The sequence below is a fragment of the Acipenser ruthenus genome, chromosome 6, assembly GCF_902713425.1.
Source record: "Acipenser ruthenus chromosome 6, fAciRut3.2 maternal haplotype, whole genome shotgun sequence".
Classification (NCBI taxonomy): domain Eukaryota; kingdom Metazoa; phylum Chordata; class Actinopteri; order Acipenseriformes; family Acipenseridae; genus Acipenser; species Acipenser ruthenus.
The window spans coordinates 25024220-25049299 of NC_081194.1; the positions used below are offsets into that span (position 1 = coordinate 25024220).

Consider the following 25080-nt stretch of genomic DNA (forward strand, 5'->3'; position numbering starts at 1 on the left):
GTCCTTAATTAAATGAACCAGCTGAACCTCTGACCAAGGATCTCATTGATTAATTATACTTAATAAAGCTGGAGTGGAATGCCACTGGAGTTGTCTGCGCCTGATGCAATGATTAGACAAGGAGGCAGGGTCCAAGTCAAAGTGTGAAACAGTGTAAAAAAATAAACATTCTGCAAGTGTTCTTAAAAAGTGGCTCAGTGTGATAAATGTATTTCAGATCTGAACTGCCTCCTAGCTTCCAGTCCAAGATTTCTGCCAACACTAAGTCGTAATTTAGATAAATCTCATAATTATCAGTATCATTGAGATGACCTCACTGCATGGCTGCCTTCGGTCCACAAATGAGCCAAATTTTATGTCTCCATTGTCTAATGTGGACTGAAAATCATTCCACTTCCACTTTTCAATAGGACTCATGCTATCAGTGTACACTTTGAGCATCTTATATACACAGTAAATACCATAGTGTCTCGGTGCACAGTCAGACATTATCAAGAACAGCCTTTTTCTTCTTGAGGCAGAATCACCATATTTTCCTGCTTCTTTAGTTTTTACAAAACATTTGGCACACAATATGTCCCATCTATTGACAGGTGCTGTGTGTCTTAAGAATTGGAAAGTTCAGTAACATTTTAGAAACATCATCTGAACAGTCTGTGAAGTTTGGTTCAATTTTAAATTGAATGGTATTCATGGAACAATAGAAATGAGATCTAATGGGGTCTATTCAATTAATCAAAACAGCGTCAGATCTAACTGCAAACAATACCTTTTTTATATTATTACAGATTAACATGTACTGTTGGATATATTTTGGGCCGTTTAGATCAACTGCTACATATACCCCATATACAGTGGATTTTTTTATGATTAAATTATTTGAGCTTTAAACACAGCACGACAAGAGATTGAAGCCTTAATTCATTGTTTTGTTGTTTTGTAGGTGGATTATGAAAGAGCACAGAGAGATGTAAGCCCACAGGTGCCTGGTGCAGAAACTTACTCTATGAGCCCAACAAAACTACCTCAAAGTCAAACCAAGCCAAGCTACCCAGGTGGTTACCAGTACCCCACAACATACCACAAACCATCTCCGTACCATCACCCCCCTGCACAGCCCAGTCCTCAGTATGGGGCTCAAGCTTCTTACTCCCAGCCCTCGTCTCCCTACATTCCTCCTGGTGCTTACCCTCCTCCGAGCTGGGGTTCCTCCTCGGACCAGCAGCCCTCGAGGGTGTCCCACGAACAGTTCAGGGCGGCACTCCAGCTGGTGGTGAACCCTGGTGACCCCCGGGAATACCTGGACAACTTCATCAAGATCGGAGAAGGCTCCACTGGCATTGTGTGCATCGCCACAGAAAGGCACACCGGCAAGCAGGTTGCAGTAAAGAAAATGGACCTCAAGAAACAACAGAGAAGGGAACTGCTATTCAACGAGGTTTGTAAGCTGTTCTAATACTTTTAAACCTACAAGTGGAAGGTGGTGAAGTGGGCTATGCATTAATAAAATATAAAATGCTTGGGCTTAATACATAAAGTTGAGCATTGATTAAAAATTATCTGAATGTTAAAGAAAATTCTAGGCTTATACAATAAAATAGAGCATTATATTCCATCAGACAAACAGATACTCTGCACTTATTCCCATTATGCACTAAAAACGTTTGATTTGAAAATGATTTAGTTCTTAGGCTAGTTGCAGGATAATGGTTTAAATGAGTGGACAACCATTGGTGTCATGTATGCATTCATGACACACTAGAACAGAGATTTTCTTTCATAAAGCAGAAAATAGGTGTAGTACATGAATACTGTATTTACATCGGATTGATTTGGAACGATAGATAACATTCCAGGTCCTTTACCAGAGATTAAGGCCCTTGTATTGACCAATCAGGTTAAAGGAAATCTCCTATCCATGTACTAATATTAATTAGGTAATTTGAATTTTGAAGGCGAAATTCTCTCCCTAAAAGAAAACTTCATGTAAACCCAGATTGCCTGAGAAGTACTACCAAAATAGCATGATAAAAAGGTGAGACTTAGTGTTAGTTTTTGCATGTAAACCAAGTCATTGAATAGAAAAAAAAAAATTAAAAAAAATTTACAATCTCTCTCTCTCTCTCTCTCTCTCTCTCTCTCTCTCTCTCTCTCTCTCTCTCTCTCTCTCTCTCTCTCTCTCTCTCTCTCCATTCAGGTAGTTATAATGAGAGACTACCATCATGAAAATGTGGTTGACATGTACAACAGCTACCTTGTGGGGGATGAGCTATGGGTCGTCATGGAGTTTTTGGAAGGTGGTGCTTTGACTGATATTGTAACCCATACCAGGTAGGTTTATACAACTTGTGACAGTATTATATCTACATTCTGTATAAATCCTATATGAGAAATAACTATTAATATATATTTTTAATTTTTGGTAGCAGGTATTAAAACATGTTAGTTGAGTCAGCTGTCTTCTTCAAAATGTGTACTTCTTTAAATTACTTAGGAAGCAGGCTGTTTTTGTGTGGGTTGTTTTGCTGCTGATGTGTGTAAGTACAGTTTGTCTGCATGTTCAATTATAGTTATTTCTCTTATACATCCAGCAAAGTGGCACAATGTCAAATGATAATTACACTATTTTGTTCAAGGTTCTTACCCTTTAAGGACAAGTCGTGATATATTTTATAGTATTTGTATTCAGCTCCTCAGCTCTGTTCAGGCTTTATATTTGTGTACTATTTATTCTTCTCATCATGAAGAAGAAATATGAATACCAGAAATAATAAAAGAATAGATTGCATTCTTAATTTTCAATTTTAATTGTAATACGTTGCAACACATATAGGGGTCTATTTTAATACTCTAAGCAGAGGAGGATCTAAATATTGATTCCCTAAAATGTCTAAACATAATTTCTTGTAAGCCTTATTTCTGTGTATTTTATTGTATTTGGTGTTACCACGTTATTAAGTTGGTTTGGAACACCAGCAGGATTAATATTGAGCTGGTTGCTGTATTAAGAAACACTACTGTATGGATCAGTAAAATAGACCCTATATAGCTATATTACAGTGATCTCAACAGTGGCAGCTCTTAACTATAAAGCTGATGTTTTCCATACAGGATGGTTTTTTGACACCTTTATTGAAATTTGTAAAAAGCTTATATGTCCTTGTAACAGGGGACTCGCTACACGTGATGAAATGATTGCTTGAAATGATGACTTGGATGACGTGGATACATGTTCGCTGCTTGATTGACAGGAGACAGAGACGAGAAGGTTGGGATTTACACACCCCACAGCTGCGCAGGTTTCATTTACATATAGTCCAAATAGGAACCCCATGTGATGCTACGGCTCGCACTATCTCCGCTAATAGATGGAGGTCCCGCTTCCACAACTGTCTGCTATACTGGGTGGGATCTGCTATCCCGGAATGAACTTCCTGTTCCTTGGGCAGTTCACCGAACAACCTTGGATATACACACAATCGTTGGTGCATTGCAGTTTCCTTCTCCTGGAACAAAACCCCTGACCACTTCCTGCCCTACACGATCACCGTTAGAGGTGGTCGCTTCGTTTCCTGAACCCGGACCAATGCTTCGGCAGCAGCAGTACTCTGACCCCTATGACTTACAGCAGCCTTGATCTGTATAATCGGGACCCTTTTATTCCTGGCGCTCTGCTGCACCACGCCCACCTGCTGATTAGGAGCTTGCAGCTGGTAAACACACATACGTTGCTTGTTCCCGCAACTAAACACAGCAGGCAGGCTGCTACACACAGAGCATCAGGTTCCCCATTAATACCAATCACATTCTTATTTAAACAATTACAACACTCATATTTACAAATAAACAATTATAGAAGCCCCTCCTTATGTGCATGGCCCCAGCCCTGCTACATACCCTCCCCCTCAGAATAATCTTCAATAATCGACCCAATAATCACGCACAAATACATTATTTACATGGGTGGAAGGGAAGGAACGTTGGGGCTCAGCTGGCCTCTGCTACGCACCAGATGGTCTGCTCTTGCTAGCTAACCTCAACGTTAGCTCTTTCACTCCTCGGCTTCTGTGTGGGGGTGCTCGTACATCCCCCTTGGCGAACCCTGGGCCTCTACGCTGGGAGCCTCCTTCACCTTCAGGCCTACCTCACAAACCCAGTGTCCCATTTGTCTTTTCTTTGGGGCACTTCTCCTGAGGACATTGTAGTGCACACTCCAGGCTTGCTGTCCAACATCCTGGTAATGGTGTCGCTATGCACCCCAGCATTGGCGGTGCTGATTTTTGGCACTTTGGCAGTGCCCATTCCCATTCCCATGCCCCAAAACCCCAAGCCCGGTAAACTCCCGGCCGCTGGCAGTTTTGGCTGCGTGGAGGGTAGCATGGCTGGCGGTAGTGTGCCTGGCAGTACTGTGCTTGGCCTCCACTGCGCTCCCTTCCTGCAGCTCCTCCCTCTTTGGATATCGGAACAGCAGTTCCTCCCACTCTCGCCTTCGGGGACGGCAGCTCCTCCCTTTCTGACCTTCGGCTGGTAGCTCCTCCTCCTCAGGCTGTCGGGACTGTAGCTCCTTCCTCTTTGGCCCTCAGGACGGCAGTTCCTCCTTCTTGGAAGGGTAGCTCCTCCTTTTTTCGGACATCAGCCCCTTCTCATGGATGGCAACTCCTCCTTTGGCTCTCGAGACGGCAGCCACTCCTACTTTGGCCTTCGGGGCTGGCAGCTACGCCTACTTTGGCCTTCGGGGACGGTTGCTCTTCCACCTCCAACTTTCGGGGACGGCAACTCCTCCCTCTCTCGCTCTCAGGACAGAGCTCCTCCCTCTCTTGCTCACTCAGCAGCGCCTCCGGTGGCCGCCGAGGTTCACTCGCGGTTTATCCTTGTCCCCCCGAAAAAAATTCAGGGGGATGGTGGGTCTCAACTCTTCTCCGATGTATCTCGAGCTCCTCCGAATGTCCCGCCTTGACTCGGCAAAACGTAGCAAAACCAGTTGCCACCATGTGTAACAGGGGACTCACTACATGTGATGAAATGATTACTTGAAATGATGACTTGGATGCGTGTTCACTGACGTGGATGCGTGTTCACTGCTTGACTGACAGGAGATGGAGAGTAGAAGGTTAGGATTGACATGCCCTGCAGTTGCACACGGTTTATTTACATATAGTACAGATAGGAACCCCACGTGATGCTACCAGCAATTGTAGCTCATGGTGGATATACGGCCCAGAGTACAAAAGGCAAAATAAACAGTGTACAAAACTAAAGGTGCCGTGAAGACGGCTTGTGCTACTCCGCTAATAGAAGGAGGTTCCGCTTCCACACCTGTCTGCTATACTGGGTGGGATCTACTATCCCAAAACTAACTCCCTGTTCCTCGGGCATTTCACCCAACTCCAACATCGGATATGCACCCGATCATTGGTGCGTTGCAGCTTCCTTCTCCCGGAATAAAACCCCTGACCACCTCCCGATCTTGGAATATACACATGATCCCCGTTAGAGGTGGTCACTTTGTTTCCTGAACCCAGTTGTTCAGCAGCACAGATGGGCCGATGCTTCGGCAGCAGCAGCACTCTGACCCCTATGGCTTAAGGCAGCCTTGATCTGTATAATCGGGACCCTTTTACTCCTGGTGCTCTGCTGCAACACGCCCACCTGCTGATTATGAGTTTGTAAATTAAACACATTCAAGCTGCTTGTTCCCACAACTAAACACAGCAGGCAGGCTGCTACACACAGAGCGTCAGGTTCCCCATTAAAACCAATCCCGTTCTTATTTCTACAATCACAACTCTTGTATTTACAATAAACAATTATAGAAGCCCCCTCCTTATGTGCATGGCCCCAGCCCTGCTACATTCCTTTCATATGAACTAGTCATTACTGTATTGTTAAGGGTGTCTATTGTTTAGATCATTAACATGGACCTTTTTTCAATGTCTGCAAATTACTCAATAGAAGCCTTCAGTTTCTGAAGGAGAGGTAAAACAGGACACAGATTGCCAGATTATTACTTGCAGTTGACATGGTTTTATGAGCCAAAGGCAAATCTGTGGACTTAAAACAGAAGTCTGGAGAAAGCCACGAATAGCATCAACAGCTGTTAAACATTGCCAAATGGTTGTTATGTAATAGTTTATTTATCTAGCTACCTTTAGATAAATGCAGAAAATAGGATTGCTTTTGTCTATTAAACTAAAATGTATTTTTTGTGCAGCATGGTCAAATCTGATCTTCAAAAGGGTCATACAAAGTCCTTTTTATAAAATAAACTATACATTATACTAAAGGTTTTTTTTTTAATGACTTGGTATGATAAATCATCTGGACTTACATGCCATGTTGAAATGGCTTACATTAAAATAGTTTTATTTAAATCAGAGAGAAGATTAAACAAAACGTTCCTCATTTCACTAATTTTACAAAATAGTACGCTTACTTTTTGTGCATACAGTGAAACAAATAAATCAAATGGAGGGTGGTCCTGTCTTTCTTATGGTATGAAAAACAAGGAACATTAATTTCACGTTAATTTTAAAGCATGTGAAATTAAAGTAATCAAATAATTCCATTATTTCTACCTTACATTTTGGAATTTATAATAGCCTAATAATTAGAGAATAATAACATAAGAAAATGTACTTTGCTGGGTCTTAATATGTTTTTATCTATGCATTTTTGGTACCAACATAACTTTCAGATATATTTTAAAGCATTCTCTTTGTTAATGTATTTTAACGGGAAAGTCTCATTTACCCGTGAGAATCAAGTAAATGCTTGTGAAATCAACGGCCACTTACACATGGAAACACGGGTTTCTCATGAAAGTGTTAATTAGTTCATTCAAGTGCCTTACCTAATGCCACTATAAGTCACATGGAAATACGTAAGTTACCATGGTCCAAAGATGGCAGTAGGGAAGTTAATTTTTTTGTTTGCAGTATTTCCATGATCAGATTGATGTTGCAGTGTAACAGGGGGGATCTGTGCTGACTATCTAGCGTATGTGTGCTTCTGTAGCAAGAGGGCAGCAGCCTCGCAAGATCTGCCTGTCAATCATGGCGATGACACGGAGAGGTTGGGAGGAAGGTGTGTTGGCTTCCCCTCTCTCTGAGTGGTTGAGAGGCGGGCCTTGGTGGTTTGCTCGGCCCATAAGAACTCGCTTGGTTGTGCATTCAGGTGGCCATGACCGGGGAAACCCAGTGACGCTAGCTGAGAAGGTGAGCGTAAAGAAACACCGAGAGTGAGAGAATAAAATCAGGCAAGCACGGCTGAGGAAGACAGCCAGCTTTAAATAAACTAATTATTAAAATATATAGTTACGTACCCGAGGGGACGTGTGTAGTGATAGGGGAACCTTAGCCACCCCAGTGTATAGTGCACAGCGAAGCGTAGGACGGAGACCCGAGCTGACCAACATAGTGTCACTGGAGGCACTGCGTAAGCAGCATTTTTGTTTTGTAGTTTTATTACTGTGTTTTATTTTCCCTTTTTCATTTCACCTTTTGGTTTTCATTATTTTGGGGGGGTGGGGCAAAAAGGTACCATGTCCATGTTTATTTCATGAGACAGAAATGTCTCGAGTAAGAGTAAACACATGTAAAGTAAGCCATTGTCTGTCTTTTCATTTTATTGAAGAGCCTATGGTAAGCAGGAAATACATGCTTTTGTGTTACTGACTTTTCTGGAGAGGATAACATGTTACATGTTTCACGTTTTTACAAGAAATTAAAAAAAATCTTAAATATAATGGATCTTACAGCATGTACAAATTAAAAAATTTTTGTGACTACAGGGTTGATTTAATCCACTTATACCGTGCCGTGATAAGCCACACCTGGAATTCTACAACAGTGGTTTTCTTGGGATTACACCTAAACATATGGCATTTTATTCACCATACATGTCCGTCTTTAAATGAAATAGGCATTCCTTAAAAAAAAAATAGTTAATAGGATTAGCTTCTGCATTTGCTTGTGGACCATTCATCTGGGGAGAATATGGAGCTTACTGTGATAAAATACATGACTGAAGGCCTTCCAGTTCAGTTTCAGTCATGCAAGCAATATGTAATGCTGTGTCTATCACTATCAGAATTTCCTTTCGAGAGTGTTTCATTACAAACCTTTCTTTGCCTGCCACTTATATTCAAAAGTTTGAAAACAATAGCATTTGCATAGATCATTAAGTTGATTTCACTAAGAATATGTTGAAAGGATCATGACTCCTCTGGCACATTCCAGTGTAGGGAAAGGCTTAACAGCTCTCAAGCAAACATATATTGTCTGAAGAATTGGATATGTGTGTGTATACAAAAAATGGAAATGTTTATTTGTATTTATTTATTTTGGGGTTGATTTGGTGTTTTAAAGTAATTTGGGATCACTGCAATGCATTTGGCACGCGACATTAGATAATAGATAACTTTTGAAAAGTGGCATTCATTTCTTTTAATATATGCACTCATGACTTTAAGACAATGCGTCATTCTTTAGGAAAGGTGCATCTGTTCATAGAGCAAGTATCAAAACATTAAAAAAGGACATCTGAGAAGGGTGACGATTTCAGGTACATTTTCCTGTGCACTGACTGCACTCACACTGTTTTGTTTACAGGGTCTCTCCTTTACTGCAAAACACTTATGACAGTGCAGTTTAGCCAGCACGGTGTAAATTGGTGTTTTATTTTTGTGCAGAGACTTATGTGACTTCCTATTTTCTGTGATTTTTCGCCATTCCTGTGTCACTGAACATTTAGAAAGTATATAACAAAAGATATTACTTTTTGCTGTTCCTGCCTGCACTGTTGTATAATATCTTTTTCAACATAATTGCAAATGTTTTTGTATTTGTATTCCCATATCCTTGGTCAGAAATCAGTATTGACCACTTACTTTTGTAGGAAACACAACAGGCAGCAAGGGTAAATACTGTGTTTTCTTATAAATTCGATTACCATGTTAATAACAAGGTTCTATAAAAATAAAGGTTATAGCAGTGTGTAATAACAAAGAATACATTTTGAAGTACATTACAAAATCCTAAGGCCCCATTTGTATTACTATTTTGACATGCAATATATCCTTGTACTTAAAGCGTGTTTAAAATGTTAACATTTTTCAATATGTTTTCTTTGGGTGTTATTTGGATGTAAAAATAATGTAATAGAAGAAAATATAGCATTACAATTTTATGGTGGCACAGTGGGGGAAGCAGCATTCTATTCACAGATTAGACCCAGGTATAATCACAACTTTCATCTACCAGGTGCTAATATGTGCCATGCATCTTTTTTGCATAGCTCACGGGGGCAGCAGGAAAGGTCACATCACACTCACATCTAAATATTTGTTTGGAAATAATATAAGATACAATAATGGTGTTAATGATTACTGCATTTGAGGTATCCCCTGTGTTACTTGACATACATTATTTACACCATTCTATTTTCATTGCAGGATGAATGAAGAACAAATAGCAACAGTGTGTTTGTCAGTGTTGAAGGCTTTGACATATCTCCATACTCAAGGTGTTATTCACCGGGATATAAAAAGTGATTCAATACTTCTCACAAGTAATGGAAGGGTAAGGGTCTGCAACAAATTATTATTATTATTATTATTATTATTATTATTATTATTATGCATGATAATTTTACTATAAACGTAGGTGTTTTACAGTGTTATACACGATGGTGGCACGAGACCCTTGTATAATAAGATTGCCTGTGTATAATAAGGTTGACGATAAAAATCCTAACCTCAATTTTTAAAACACCAAAAACATTATTGATACCAAAACAAACAACAATGGCTTGGAGATTTAAACTTACAGGGAGAATACAGGTAGTTCACAGTACAGGAGCAAGGGATGTGTGGAGGAAAAACCTTGAGGATTGAAAGAGGGGAAGGCCCAGAGGTCTCAAAGACTTGCAAGGGTCATCTTTGCTGAAGGAGATCAGCGCAACCGGACTTCCAAGGCAAGTAGCGAGTATCACTACCCCCGAAGGGGAAGACTGTAATGCTGGAAAGAGAAAAAAGAAATAAACGTGCAAGAGGGCCAGGGGCTCCCCCTGCCTCTCAGAAAGCCAGCTCCAAGGAATCGAGGCCACGTGGTTGGGCTCTGAGGCTGGCAACAAACAAAATGAATAAGAGCTTCACTTGCCCCCATTAAAGGACCTCTGGCTCCCTGCAACTACAAAGGAAAAGAAAAAGAAAAGAAATAGAGGTCATTATTAGGCTTCCAAGACCATGGCTGGGAAGCCTATTGTTGTTGTTAAGATTATTATTATTATTTTTCTTTCCGCCAACAAAACCTAAAAGTTGCATAATATGAAAACCATTGCATGAAAACTCTTGAAATTTTGCCAATGGGAACTAATGTCCACAGCAGAATGAACGCGATTGGTCACATGGTTTGGCAGCCATATTGAATTTTACAACAAATTTTGGACAATTTACAAACATCTTCTTGTCGGAAATCACTTATCGCAGAGTTCTGAAACTTGGTATGCATGGTTAGGGATTGTCCAAGATGCACGGTGCTCGAAATGAAGCTGATTGGTTCAGTGGTAGGGTGGCCATGTTGGATAACCTAATTAACACACAAATGTCATATTCTCCAAAACCGCTAATCTAATCGAAGCAAAACTTTGCCCAGTTTGCCCAAAAGAAGTTGCTACAGTAAAAAAACCATGACTGTTGTGGGCCAACCAAATTTCAGCATTACTCTAGTTGCATATATTGCTCATAAAATGAATGCCGTTGAACAAAAACTCTTGAAACACAGAGTAGTGTCTACAACTGAGTAAATGGCAACCAAATGGATGGCAACCATCAAAATGCTTACATTTCACATTAACTTCTTGGGAGCCGTTAAGTTGCTTGCAACTTCTAGTTTTATTATTATTATTATTATTATTACTCTGATGTAATTAGGCTAATCTTACCGCTCAGTGGAACAGTAGAGGAGAACATGATGAAACGGGAGACAGCCTGGGGGATGGTACAGATGACAAAAATTGAAGTGACTGAGGAGGGAAGCAAATCCTGTTTAGAGGCGGTGCATCTGATCTGGAACAAGGAGGGGAGCGACTGGATGCAGTTCAGCTTGTAGGAGGGGGCGGGGGGGGGGCTCGAAGCAGAACGTGTCAAGGGAGAAGTCGAGGGAGTGAGTTGGGTTGATGGTTTTCTTTTCGGGGGGGGGGCACGGTAGGGTAAGATGCGGATTGATACATTAAAAATGGCCGAGGAGTGAGAACAGTTCCTGGATCCGCCGTATATAAAGGCAATGCAGACAATGAAGGATGAACGTGAGTCAGGTATGTCTTCACATAGCAGATCCCGAGATTGAAATAATTGAATAGATGTGGATCCTGTAGCTTCAGTTATGTTATGGCAGAGGAAGGATCGGTTCTTGAAGCAGAGCTGGGACAGGAGGGTGATGGGAGAGAAGAAGAGAAGCAGGATCCAACAGTAAATGCTTATGAGAATCCAAGGTGTCAATCACGGTGGAGAAGCAATGTAGAGGGGCTGAATTTCAACTGTATTTTTTTTTACCTTTCTTATTCCTTTCTTTCCCATTAGAGAAGAGGGGCTGAATTGACTGATTGGCTTAGCTAATATGAAGGTGCAGTTAGAAATGTAATTGTGACGGGGGACTGCCCCGTCTTTATGAACGTGGTTGGGACTGGCAGGGAGGGGGTTAAAATTCCTCCCTGCCAGGAAAACATGTGAGAATGTGGCTGGAGCCCTAATTGAACAATCAGCAATTATTGATTAATTGGGCTCCAGCCACAGGGGATAAAAGCCAGGGGAGAGGCCCTGGCTAAGAGAGAGTTCTGGAAGGAGAAAAAGAGTGTTTTTGTGTGTGTTGTGTTTTGTTAGCTTGGTAAACCAGTGAAGGCAACGCCCAGCCTGGAAACCTTTATTTTTGTAAGTTTTGCTTTTTGCTTTGTGTTTATTTTATGTTTAAAACCTTTTTGTTTGGCCCTTGTGCCGGTTTATTTTGTATTTTTGTTTATTAAAAACTTTATTTTTGAACTTTATACTGTCTCTGAGTCTCAAACCTCGGTCAATCCTGTCACAGTAATAGACAGATTTTGCTGTAGATTTATATCCTGGGCAGCTGTAAGGGAGCCAGAGTGCGTAACAGCGGAATCAAACCCAGGGCTGGGTGTGAAGGAATGCCAGATGAAGCATGCTTGTACTGCGAGGGCGGGACTTCTGGAGGCTGGTTTCTGCATTGTGCTGCAGGGGGAGGGTTAAAAGACAATGGTGCTGATGGAGCGGCAGAGCAGAAACACAGAATTCCAATCACTTCCCACTGAAATTTGAATGCCAGATTTGAAAAGTTTTGCCAAGATTGTTGGTGGACCAGTCTTGTAAAGGAAAGTAGCTTGGAGAAGAAACCATCCAGAGGCTGAATTAGATAAAGACCCTGGAAAATAGTGTTGTAGATTCAAACTCCATGTGAGAGAGTGACACAGGTATCCATTTTATTGGTACATTTTTTGTTTTAGACAGCAAGATTTTTTCAGTCTGTAAACTGAAAGTAGCAAGTTCTCACAGCCCAATGTATTTGTTTGTTTTATGGTCTAAGTTGTATTTAAAGTTGAAGCTTGGGTCTGTACACAGAGCATAACGAAAAGCCAAGACCAAATGAAAAAGCAAGACAGACCTAGAGTTTAAATAGGGATTTTGACAGATATTTTGGTGGGGCGAGCAGAAGGGAACCACACCTTAAGGTTAAAAAATTTGTGGAATAGCAGAATAGCGCAAGTACTCAGAAAAACAATATGCGACATACATTTTGTAGGAAATTAGCTCAGCCACTTGCCCTCCATGTGATGTTAGACAGTGTAGACTCAGAAAGCAAAGGGTCTTGATTGATGAGGAAATCAACTAACGCCATCCTCCAAAAGAGCCAAACAAATACTCCTATTATTAAAGTAATAATACATGTAGTTTTCCCATGCTCCACCGGCCCCTCCCAAAAAAAAAAATGCTGAAGTTTAAAATGAATTGTAAAATAACATACTTGTTTTACAACTTTTAAAATGTTGTTTTCCAGTTTTATTCTCAAAACTTCTTTGTCAATTGTTAAAAATAAACACTGCTAGTTCTACAATTTCTGTTTGTCACTATATATTATAGTAAATAACTCTCATGATTTATATGTCACCAGAAACCGCAGATAGAATTACAGCCTTATTATGCACAGTGGGGTGTATCTTATTACTTATATAATCAGTAGTAGCCGTTTGCAGCCCTGCAGATTCTAATAGAACTCCCAGAGTTTAAAGTCTTATTATTTACAGATGTAAGATTATAAGGTTTATTATGTACATGTCATGTGGGCATCTTAACTGATTTCACCACAGCACATACACTGGCAGTTTAATAAAAAATAACGACCAGAATTCAAAATATTACTGATGTGAGACGTGTTTGTTGAAAATCAGGAATGAGTGATATAAATTTACTAAAAGCATACCTGGAAGAAAATGGTGAAAACAGGAAAATTAATCAAATACCAGTACACCAATTCGACAACACACTGGTGAAATTTATTCTGTCAGTGAGAAGAATTTGAGCCACACACCCTTTGGGGTATACTGGGAAGCATAGACAGGTATTTAGACAAATATGAAAGTTCTTATTATGCACACTTTGGTGTAGTTTATTTCTGATATTATGTTGCAGTCTGTTTTCTTGCTGGAGAGAAATGTATCTTTCAAATTGATGGGTTTTTTTTTTTCTGACAGATAAAACTCTCAGACTTTGGCTTCTGCGCTCAAGTTTCCAAGGAGGTTCCTAAGAGGAAGTCACTGGTTGGCACTCCTTACTGGATGGCACCAGAGGTGATTTCTAGATTACCATATGGAACTGAGGTATGTTTTAAAAATGGTAGCATGATTAGATTTTTAAAGCTGCAGATGCAGTACAAGGGAGTTATAGCCCATATGTTCAATAAACTACATGGGCTGTAGGGCATGGTATAGAACATCTGCTACCCACTGATCCCATCCAACCGGTTGCACTCTGCGGTGTGGTACCAGTGCTATCTCCGTGTCCAGGCTGTAGTCAGACTCACTAGGTGCAAAGATGCCTGATTTTGTTATCCTGTTCTGTTCCCTCTATTGATTTTTACTTTATTTTGTCTTTAGGCAGCCAGTGTCACTGTTTTCAGTTTTCTGATCAATTCTCTTACATTTTAAGAGGTTTAATAACTTTGCTAACATGGGAAAATGTTACTAGATCTTGTTTTTTTTTTATACAATTTTATTAGTTTATAAATATGAATATAACTATTATGGACAATCTTCTCAGTAGGTCATTATTATGAACTAACTTGCTTATGAAATGTTGTTATTTATCAGAAACTACCTAACGAGTTGACCAAATGCATCTGGTTAGTGCTTATTAACAACATGGATTTCTGAGAACATTGTCCTACAGTAGTCCCTCGCTAATACGTACACATATGCTGTACATTTGGATATGCCGGACACAATGTATGTCCCCCAATAATAACAATTTAGTGTGACACTTGGTCTCTTTGAATGGCATGATCCAAAGAGACACACTGAAAAAAAGCTGTTATACACACCAATAGCAGGACAGAAATATACGGAAGAACAGATACTAAATCACTAAAATTAAGTGCATGATTAAAAGAGGGCATATAAACTCATACGCTGCAGAGTCTAAATTAACTGCAATCAAACAGTTGGAAAAGGGTGACAAGCTTTCAGAAATGCTAATGAACTCCAGTGGTTTGAAGTCTTTAATTGCTTTCTGCAAAGAAAAGAAAGTCTGAAAAAAGTAGCAGGTAGGCTATGTGTTTTACTGGCAGCTAAAGTGTGTGCAGTATATGTAAGGTACTGTATAGTATCATAACATGTCAATGCAGCACCATGATCTATTTTGTGTTACCGGTAGCCTATAGACTAAAGTAAAAAGAAAGTGCAATAGGTATTAATTAGATTTTACTACCATACTGTATACTGTGTAGGCCTACTGTACAGATTTGTATTTTACATACTGGAATGTGTACAGAGAACACATTATTGTTATTTCAGTGCAATTATTTATTAATTAAAAATAAAAACCGGACACCTCGTTATTTCTCCAGACATGTCCGGTTTAGCGAGGGACTACTGTATGTATTAATTAACTATAAAAAAATAGCAACTTCCTTTAAATGTTAGTAGTCAGTTAATACACAAAAAATTGTCCCTTAATTAAAATAAAGTGTAACCATATATTGTGTTAAAGATACAACATCGTCTTAATTGGACTCCCCTTTTAAACATGAAAGTAACTTTCAGCAGCATTCTATTACATATATTTCAGTATCACTGTATTTAGTATCGTCTCATACAGGGTTGAATATGTTTTTGTTTTTCATTGTTTTACAGGTAGATATTTGGTCCCTTGGCATCATGGTAATCGAAATGGTGGACGGAGAGCCTCCTTATTTTAATGAGCCCCCACTTCAGGCAATGAGGAGGATACGAGACAACTTGCCTCCAAGGTTAAAGGACACCCACAAGGTACAGTTTCCTTTCAAGTACAAAATGCAACCATTACCAAATGGGTATTTACCACCTAAAGAGCTGAAACCTCAATAATATATAACAAAGCTGCTCAGCCAAGCCTGTGACGCAGAGGATATAAATTACTGCACACACAGATCTTAGCGCCATTTTCCCTTTCAAGAACTGACCTAATAGGAGAGCCTATTCAGATAAGTACTTGTTACATTTTCTGCTATAGATCTTCGCATTTATTGTGTTTTTACACAAATTTTATGTGACATTAAAAATAATCGATGTATTAGTTTTACTAATTACGCGTATTTGTGCACTACAGGGTTTTGTTTGTTATGTTCCACTGCGGGCTTGTGCCCCGCATGAAGCCAGTGGCTTGAGTCACCCCTTGCCCGGAATTAAGCAACATAAGTCGTCTGTCTTTGTGCTGTCCCCCAGGCTGCAATAGCTCCAGCTGGAGTTATTTTATTCTCGTTTACGAGACTGTTTGCATAAATAAAGTAATTGTTATTACTGTATTTTGTTAAGAAAAATATTTTTCTTTTCTCATTCTGTTTTTCTGTTTTCACTGCTGCGGCACACGTGTAGTGACAGCAGCTGCTGGGCTCAGCAGCGCAGCACAGGACCAAGAGGCTGCTTCGGTTGTGATTGCTTGCAATCTCTACCACAGCATCTTGATGCCATTTTGGTGATAGCTTTTGCATCACCTTTACAAGGTCTGTTAGTTTATTCTAACAAGCAGGCTTCCCTCAGTCTCGTGTGAGTACTGACTGAGTGGTTTTGCCAGTAGCTTGCACAGGTGGGCATCCCTGTACAGTGCTACCCACTGTAAATGCGAACCAGTGGACCCGTACTAGTACCAAGGTCACTGACCCGCTCCGTTCCTGACCCGGTACCTTACCGTACCGAACCGGGACCACACGAGGTTACCACACTGGTATCGCACCGGTATCGTACCGACCCGGTGCTAAAGTCACCAAACCGGTACTGAACCGTCCCAGTTCCTACCCAGTAACGTTCCGGTTCCGACCTGGTACAGTACCGTACCGACCCGGTGCTACAGTCACCAAACCAAACCGGTACCGTCCCTGTTCCGACCAGTACCGTACCATACCGACCAGGTGCTAAAAGTCACTGAAGCGAAACGGTATGTCCCGGTACCATCCCAGTTCTGACCCACTACTGACCGGTGCTTACATCCCCGGTCCCTTACCAAGCCAGTCTTGTTCAGATCTTGAACATCCCCGTTGCTGTCTTTATGCAGACTGAGGCAGCACCTGTACATTGTTACTGTACACTGCATTGCTACTTGCATAATGCCCAGGTTGTGTCCTTGCAACACATGCAAGGCCAGTCTGCCTGTTGAGGACAAGCACGGTAGATGCTCTTCCTGCCTGGGGCCTGAGCACACAAAGGAGGCACTGGTGAACTGCAGTTTCTGTGAGTTTTGTGCACATTTCTCCAAGCGCATGCTGGAGAAACATCTCTCCCGCAGCTCTACAGAGCGCTCTGTGTCCCTCACTCCTGCACAGCACTCTTCCCCACCACCCTCTGAGGTCGCTGCGTTCTCACCCCATTACTCTTTGCCACGCACCTGGGAATGTAGCCCATGCAGGAAGCCTTCTTCACGGTCTTTCTCATCCTCCTCTGCCTCTCCTTCTCCTCTGAGGAAGAAGAAGAGTCGCCGTTCCAAGTGGTGGACTCGAAGCAGATGGAGAAACTCTGGGAAGCAGTTTTCCACCAAGGAACGGTGCTCGCAGAGTTACTGCGTGAACGTTCGGCGCCGCCTGCCCTGTCTGTTCCTTTGGGGTCCTAGGGGGCTACAAGTGCAGATTGACAGCAGGATGACGTGCTCTCCCTCGTCGCCTCTGAGGAGGTGGCGAACAGGAGCTGTTGCTCCCGTCTGAGGATGTGGAGTCAGACAGCTCATCCCCTGTGGTTAAGCTCTCTCTGTCGGCAGAGCTTCTACCACTGATCAAGTGGGCGACTGCAGCCTTGCAATTGCTCTGGCCTACAGAAGGTGAGACAAGGCAGTCCATCTTTGATGGAGAGCCTACTACCTCTCCCGTGCCCCCCCACCCCCATTGCACCCAGAATTTATTTTAGAGATAACCCATCTACAGCTCCTGCTGTTTCCCGGTGTATGGACACCCTATATAGGTGCACAATACGGAGCTGGGCCGTGCCCAATTTCCACCAGTGGAGGCTTAAATTGCCCATTGGTACAGGTGCCTAATTTAGCGCTCCTGTCCAAGGACGCTATCTGCCCTAGTTTTACTAATTACACATATTTGTGCACTACAGCCTGTTGTTTGTTGGCAACAAAGTACCGCTGTTGGATTATTATTATTATTTATTTCTTAGCAGACGCCCTTATCCAGGGCGACTTACAATCGTAAGCAAAAACATTTCAAGCGTTACAATACAAGTAATACAATAAGAGCAAGAAATACAATAACTTTTGTTCAAGTAAAGTACAAGTTTGACAAACCACAATTCAATAATACAGCAGGTAATAGTGATAGTTACATCAGGATATGATTAAATAGTGATAGTTACATCAGGATGTGATTAAATACAAAGTACTACAGGTTAAAAACTTGGCAGATTACAGTATTCTGAAGTACAGGATTAAATGCAGTAAAATAGGGGCTGATAAGAGCAAAATAAAGCACATTTACATGAAGGGTGATAGTGTCCCAGGATACAAACAGAGGAGTACTACAGGTGCTCTTTGAAGAGGTGAGTCTTAAGGAGGCGCCGGAATGTGGTCAGGGATGCCCCTATTACACCAGGAAATACCTTTGGTCCCACGGTGGACGAGATGCTGCAGCGCTCTCACCGCGCAAGGAAATCCACGAAGGAGCTGGTGTGCTTGCTTCCCAAACAACCACCCCCAGTGGTAAACCAGTGGCAAACTGGCGCCCTTGGCCCCAGCAGCCTCAAAGACCGAGGAATACTCAAAGATCTGGACAGCCGGCTGCGCCAGCTGCCAGAGGTGGTGTTCAGAACCGCCCACGGCCATGGAAGCTACAATAGCAGCAGCATTAGGAGTTTGCTGCCACAGGCCCAGGGCCCCTTTCCAGGGAGCCATCTGTAGTATTGGCATCAGTGCACCACAGACATATGGGTGCTTATTATGGTTCAGACACGTTACTCGCTCAAGTTCAAGTACGGATCCACCTCCCTTTCAGGGAGTGACAGTTACAGACTCACAGGACGCCGCAGTGGTGTCTCAGGAGGTAGCAGATCTACTGCAAAACAGGCTATTCACATGATAGACTCCCTCCAGTTGGAGGAAGGGTTCTACTCCAGGTACTTCCTAGTGCCCAAGCGGGATGGTGGCCTCAGACCAATCCTCGATCTCAGACAGGTCAACCTGTATCTGAGCCGAAGGAGCGTCAAAATGTTGACAATGCAACAGCCAGACGCCTATTTCCACAACCTCATAAAACAATGTAAAACCAGTGCACAGAAAGTACTTGCGGTTCGGCTTTCAGGGAACAGCGTATGAGCTCCGGGTCTTGCCATTTAGCCTCTCTCTAGCTCCCTGTGTGTTTTCGAAGTGCATAGAAGCTATCCTGGCCCCATTGAGATTCAAAGGCATCAGAGTACTCAATTATCTGGACGCCCACACAGAACTTGTCACCGGCCACCTTCAACGGTTGGGCCTTACAGTAAATGCGAAGAGCCAGCTCCTCAGACCGCCTCTTATCTAGGAGTGAGCTTGGACTCCAGGTCCATGCTGTCCACTGTCAGACGGCAGAGTGCAGAGAAGAGCCACCCATCACGTGGCCCGCAAGCTTTTGCTCTGGGCACACGAGAACCTCCTCTCACTGCGGACAGTACACCTGCCCGGGGTGACAAACTTGGTGGTGGACCTCCTCTCAAGGGGAGTTCCCAGCGCCTCAGAGTGGAGGCTATTTGGGAGAGATTTGTTTGCCTCCCAGGAATCGACCCACTGTCCCCTGGTTCTCCATAACAGGAGGTGGGGACCCGCTAGCAATTGATGCCTTGGCACACCAGTGGCCGAGGTAACTGTAATATGCCTTCCCACAACTCACCATTCTCCGGTTGTGTCTGGAGAATATCAGACAGGACCAGGCCAAGGGGCTCTTAGTAGCCCCTTATTGCCCAGGAGCCTCTGGTTTTCAGCCCTGGTGCAGCTCCTAAGCGGCCAGCCATGAAGACCTTATGGCAATCTGACCCATCGAGCCTGCAGCTCTGGGTCTGACTCCTGAACGGCTGCATTTGAGCCATCTGGTTCAGTCCAATAAGGTTATTGACACCCTGCAAAATGCCACAGCAGCTTCCATGCGTTCCCAATACGGGTACAAGTGGGGCGTCTTTCAGATGTGGTGCCTGCCTCGGGGGTTCGACCCCACGAAATGTCCCATGGCAGTTATACTGCAATTTTTACAGGACCTGTTTGATGAAGGAAATCCTTCTCTACATTAAAGGTCTATCAGGCAGCTATTTCAGCTTGCCATGTCTCACCAGGAGCTCACTTCCTGGCGGGACAGTTTTTGAAAGGAGCTCAGCGGCTTTGGCCGTTTATGAAGGATATTGTTCCTCGCTGGAGGCTTAATGTGGTGCTTAATGCACTCATGGAGCCTCCATTTGAGCCCTTGCATTGAGCTGAAATTTGTATCACTCAAAGCGGCTTTCTTGCTTGCAATCACATCTGCAAAGCGGGTGAGTGAGATGCAGGCATTCTCAATTGCGAAAGCCTGCTTCATTTTGCAGAAGCCAGGACAAAGGTTATGCTCCGAACCAATCCAGCTTTTTTGCCGAAGAATATCTTGGCATTTAATATCAACCAGTCTGTGGAACAGGAGACTTTCCACCCACCTCCTTTTCAGTCTGACAGAGAGCGACGGCTCCATCTGTCCAGTGTGGGCCCTTGCGTATTATGTTGACAGGATGAACAGTTGGAGGCAGTCACAATTTTTTGTCTGCTATGGGGCGAAGTCCCATGGTCAAGCCCTGTCTAAGCAGAGGCTGTCCAGATGGATAGCAGACACAGTAAGGACTGCCTATGAGCAAGCCAACTTGCCCCCTCCAGAAAAGCTCACTGCCCATTCTATCAGGAGCATGGCAACTTTGTGGGCTTTATTCCAGGGTGCATCTGTCAAGGACATTTGCAATGCAGCGGTGTCTGCTACTCCCTATACCTCTACTAGGTTCTACAGACTTAGAACCGCCACGGTTATACTCATACCTAAAACCGCCACCAGCAATCATTATGACGTTACATTTTAAACAACATCAGTATTAAAATGAAAGACAAACTATCAGATACAACTCAAAATTGTTATTCAAGCACATCAAACATCTGCACAGCCGAAACGCTGTATTTAAATGAACGATTAAACATAAAAGGGTTTATTTTCTAACTTGCCACATATAAAGCACTACTTCAAAAAATGAAAAACTATAATAAAATAAACATTTCAAAAGAAACTAGTATGTAAACAGGTATATGTACATACAAAACTGTAAAAATGAAAGTAGTTTTTAATTTAAAACGGTAGTAACATATATGTTGTCTTGCATGTGTCACTCGGTGTAGCACAGAATCCAGGTTGAGCTGCTGCTGCTTTACAGTTTTCTGATCGAAATGTTTCTGCTGAAGCGCTGTGGCTAGCTTCAAGATGAAATCTCTCCTACTGATATTTTCCTTGGTGCATTCCTTGTACAAAACGAAGGAATTGATGGCTGCCAGGTCTAGTAGAGATAACAACAGGCTTGATATATAAAAATAAAATAGAATATTGTAGGCTATATTCTTAATAAAAACATGTATTGTAAAAGGCAGTCAAAATGACAGCTTTGGCAGTTCAAGGTGGATGGGATTATAACGTCCTTATTTTCGTGATCCTGCCTTTCAAACGCTGTCAGGGTATTTAATACATGTATTTATGAAAAGTCATAAACGGACAACCGCATAACTTTCAGACACGCAGAGTAATTTAAATTTGAAAACCTCAAACCATCAAAATGACTGCCGTGGTGGTTCTAGTGGATCCTCAAAACCCTGGTTTTGGAACTAGAGTTTTAAGGGCAGCTTCTCAGTCGACCCTTACAACACAGACATATAAGTGAGTTTCTCTCTCAATATTTTAGCCCTAGCAACTTCTTACTGGGGATCTGAATGGTAACACAAGACAGCCTCTGCTTAGCCTTGTAACATTCCGGTTGTGCGGCAATCTTGCCTTTGCGACGGCTTGGGTATACTGACCCATTCAGTAATGGTTACATTTCGTACTTGAAAGGGAACGTTGGGTTATTATCATAACCCTGGTTCCCTGAAATAGAAATGTAACCCATTAACCTTCAAGATCGCTGCATCCATGATTGCAGCAGGCTTGAAGGAAAAATGACGCTGAGATCTGTGTGCACAGTCATTTATACCCTCTTGGCATGCATGACTGCATCACAGGCTTGGCTGAGCAGCTTAGTTATATCTTATTCAGGTTACGGGTCTTTAGGAGGTAAATACCCATTTGGTAATGGTTATATTTCTATTTCAGAGATCCAGGGTTATGATAATAACCTAACGTTCTCTTGTACAACGGTCTTGTATTATACACATACATACATACATACATACATACATACATACATACATACATACATATATAATGCTTTTTACTACTTCCACCAATTTTTAAAATCGACAAATTACAAGATATTAAGGCACAAGTTTTTTTTTTTAGTTTTTTTTTTAAAGTCAGTACCCTGAGCAATTCACTAAACCTCCTTGTGCTCCGTCTTTCGGGTGAGACGTAATTGTAAGTGACTGCAGCTGATGCATAGTTCACACACCCTAGTCTCTGTAAGTCGCCTTGGATAAAGGCATCTGCTAAATAAACAAATAATAATAATAATAACAGATGTTTGTTTCTCTTAGTTGTCTGCTTATATGTGAACGGTAGCTATAAATATCCATTGTGTCTATAATGCTTGTTAAGGTATTACCACTGATATCATATATTTATACTGGCAGTCTTCACATTATTTTTACCATTTTTAATACACTATTTTTTTTTGTCATCAGGTTTCATCTGTCCTGAGAGGGTTTCTAGACTTGATGTTGGTGAGAGAACCTTCGCAGCGAGCTACTGCACAGGAACTACTGCGCCATCCATTCCTGAAACTGTCTGGACCTTCTTCCTGCATCGTGCCCCTGATGAGGCAATACAGGCACCGCTGACAAGGAGCAGAATACTTCAACTGTGAAAAGCGACTTAATAGATTGAAACCCTTAACAGCAAAAGCTTAGCAGCTTAGACATTGGCTACAATTTGTGAGATACATGTTTGCCAGTTTTGCTTTTATGCAAAAAGCACATAATCTAACTACAGTAAGCTTAAGAAGAGGCACAGCACCTTTTCAGAATTGATAAAAACGGGATCCAGTGAGATCTTCTCCGGGATCCATTTCTATATCCAGAGATGATAAGTGTTGACTTCTATTACTGAGTGTCTAGCTGTTGACTTCTAGCACTTTTGGAGCGCTGCTTTTTTGGGGAGTCAAGTAATCTACCTTCCAGACAACGCAGGAGCTGAATTCCATGAAGCCCCACTGCCCCTGTCAGAATAATACATTTTTACTTAATGGGAATTGTATGGCGTTTTGTACGTTGAGAAGGGCTGGCTGTATTTCTTCGGTTTAAAAAAAAGCACTTTTCTCTTCTAACACTAGCAGTATGATGTATTTTAGAGCAACTGTAATTTTATGTACAGTTTTTGATAATTTGCAGTATCTTGTTGTGATGTAACGATTGTGATATGAACAGTATTAAATATAATTTAACTAGATTTTCAGCAAAGATCTTTCCTACTGTTTGTAATCCCTTTTTAAAAATAAGAAAGCCTGTACAAGAAAATAGAACTAAACATAAACTATGAGAAAGTGTGTATCGATAACTAGACTATAAATGTGAAGATGCAAACAAAATTTGTATGCGTTGGAATATTAGTCAATTAAAAAAAGGGTAATTCCAGATTTTTGTATACTATTTATAGTATGATTTATTTTTTGAATAATTGAAGATTTATTTTTCAGTAGTATTGCCTTTTTAGTTTTGAGATTTCAACGGGCAGTTGTTTTGGTTATTTTATGTACAGTGAGCAAGCAATATTTACTTGTTCAATCACCTCTTTTGTCTTTATATAAATATCAAAGGTCTTGTGTAATTATAGTGCTTTTCAGAAATCAAACTAGAGCCATAAAATATGTGCAAGATGTTTTTTTTTTTTTTTGTATATACCGTAAACAAATAAATAACAATCTGATATGGTCTAACTTTAGGTAGTAGTTACGATGCCTAGTTTTCTTTGAGGTATTATCCAATCACTGTATCACAAATAAAAAGCACTATGAAAAAAGTAATGATTTGAAAATACCAAACCCTGAATATTTTTAACATGCTTTGACCTCTCTGCCCGATGTATAATCTGTATTTAATAAATTATTGTGCTTCTGGAGCTATGTCAATATGCTTGAATCAGGTATAATCTTAATTAATTTCTTTTTTTGTTTGTTTTAGTTATCATTTTAATGTGTAAATATGAACACATTAACAAGTGTGCTGCTGTCTAAACTTTAATGAATGTTAAAACTTGAATGACTACTAAATAAATGTGCTGTTGCTTGTTGGGTGAAAGTGCATGCTCGTTGTTAGTAAATCTGGATTTGGTTATAAATAAACACAAACACAAATGAAATCAAAGATTTATTGTAAATACCTTCTGTCAGCTTTATATACAGATTCAAGAGAGGACAAAGAATAAGGGTTGGTGACTGAAGGATAATGAACTGACTGCTACCATAACGGGCTTGTTCTTCAGTATACAAGCCTAGTCTAGGGTAATTAAGCATCCCTGAATTAGACCTTATATAAGTAAGAAGAGTGCTACATTCTTGTACTGCAATTTCAACTGTCATTTTAAAGCTCTATTATGTTCTTACATTGTTTTTTCATTCTATATTTGTGTACAATTATAATAGTAATTGTCGTGAAAATTAAGAGGCGTATTTTAGAGTAGATTTTTTAAATAAAACATATTTTAAAAGATGATATTAAGTTACCCTTTCAGCACTGAGGAGAACAATGCAAAGATATACACTCCCTGAAGTTGAAAAGAATAGTTTGAGAAACGGTCCTAATTATCGTCCTAAACAGCTGACTAATTTTATAACTGTTTCTTTTAAGTTTTTAAAACCTGTAAAAAAACAACTTTAATAAATATAATGTATTTATGAAGATGAAACCCATCTTTCTGTAACTGTCATCACATGTTATTTTATTGACTTCTGTCTCTAGGAAGCTGCACTTGGTTTGCAATGAAATCCAGCAGGATTTTTGCAAAAATCATTTAATTAAGTGTAACCTTTTAATCATGTAACATTTTTATTTCTACATGCAGAATTATGTTAATTCAGTGCTATATTCATTTAACTGCTTTATTTAATACATTGAAAACACATGAGAACATCTTCAAACCTAAACTGCAGTCTATCTGGAAG

At 41.0% G+C, this 25080-nt stretch overlaps 1 protein-coding gene across 3 annotated transcripts in view; it reads left to right on the forward strand.

Moving 5' to 3' along the window:
* Positions 1 to 24792, forward strand: part of LOC117411121 (serine/threonine-protein kinase PAK 5-like) — a 102844-nt gene extending 78052 nt beyond the window's left edge. For 2 of the 3 annotated variants that reach the window (XM_034018284.3, XM_034018285.3), the window contains exons 5-10: positions 944 to 1438; positions 2198 to 2331; positions 9452 to 9578; positions 13759 to 13884; positions 15415 to 15549; positions 22607 to 24792. In XM_034018284.3, the coding sequence (XP_033874175.3) occupies positions 944 to 1438; positions 2198 to 2331; positions 9452 to 9578; positions 13759 to 13884; positions 15415 to 15549; positions 22607 to 22762 (1173 nt within the window). In that variant the 3' untranslated portion in view covers positions 22763 to 24792. The remainder of the gene's footprint in view (positions 1 to 943; positions 1439 to 2197; positions 2332 to 9451; positions 9579 to 13758; positions 13885 to 15414; positions 15550 to 22606) is intronic. The other variant, XM_059025280.1, reaches the window with a different exon arrangement.
* Positions 24793 to 25080: the final 288 nt, after the last annotated feature.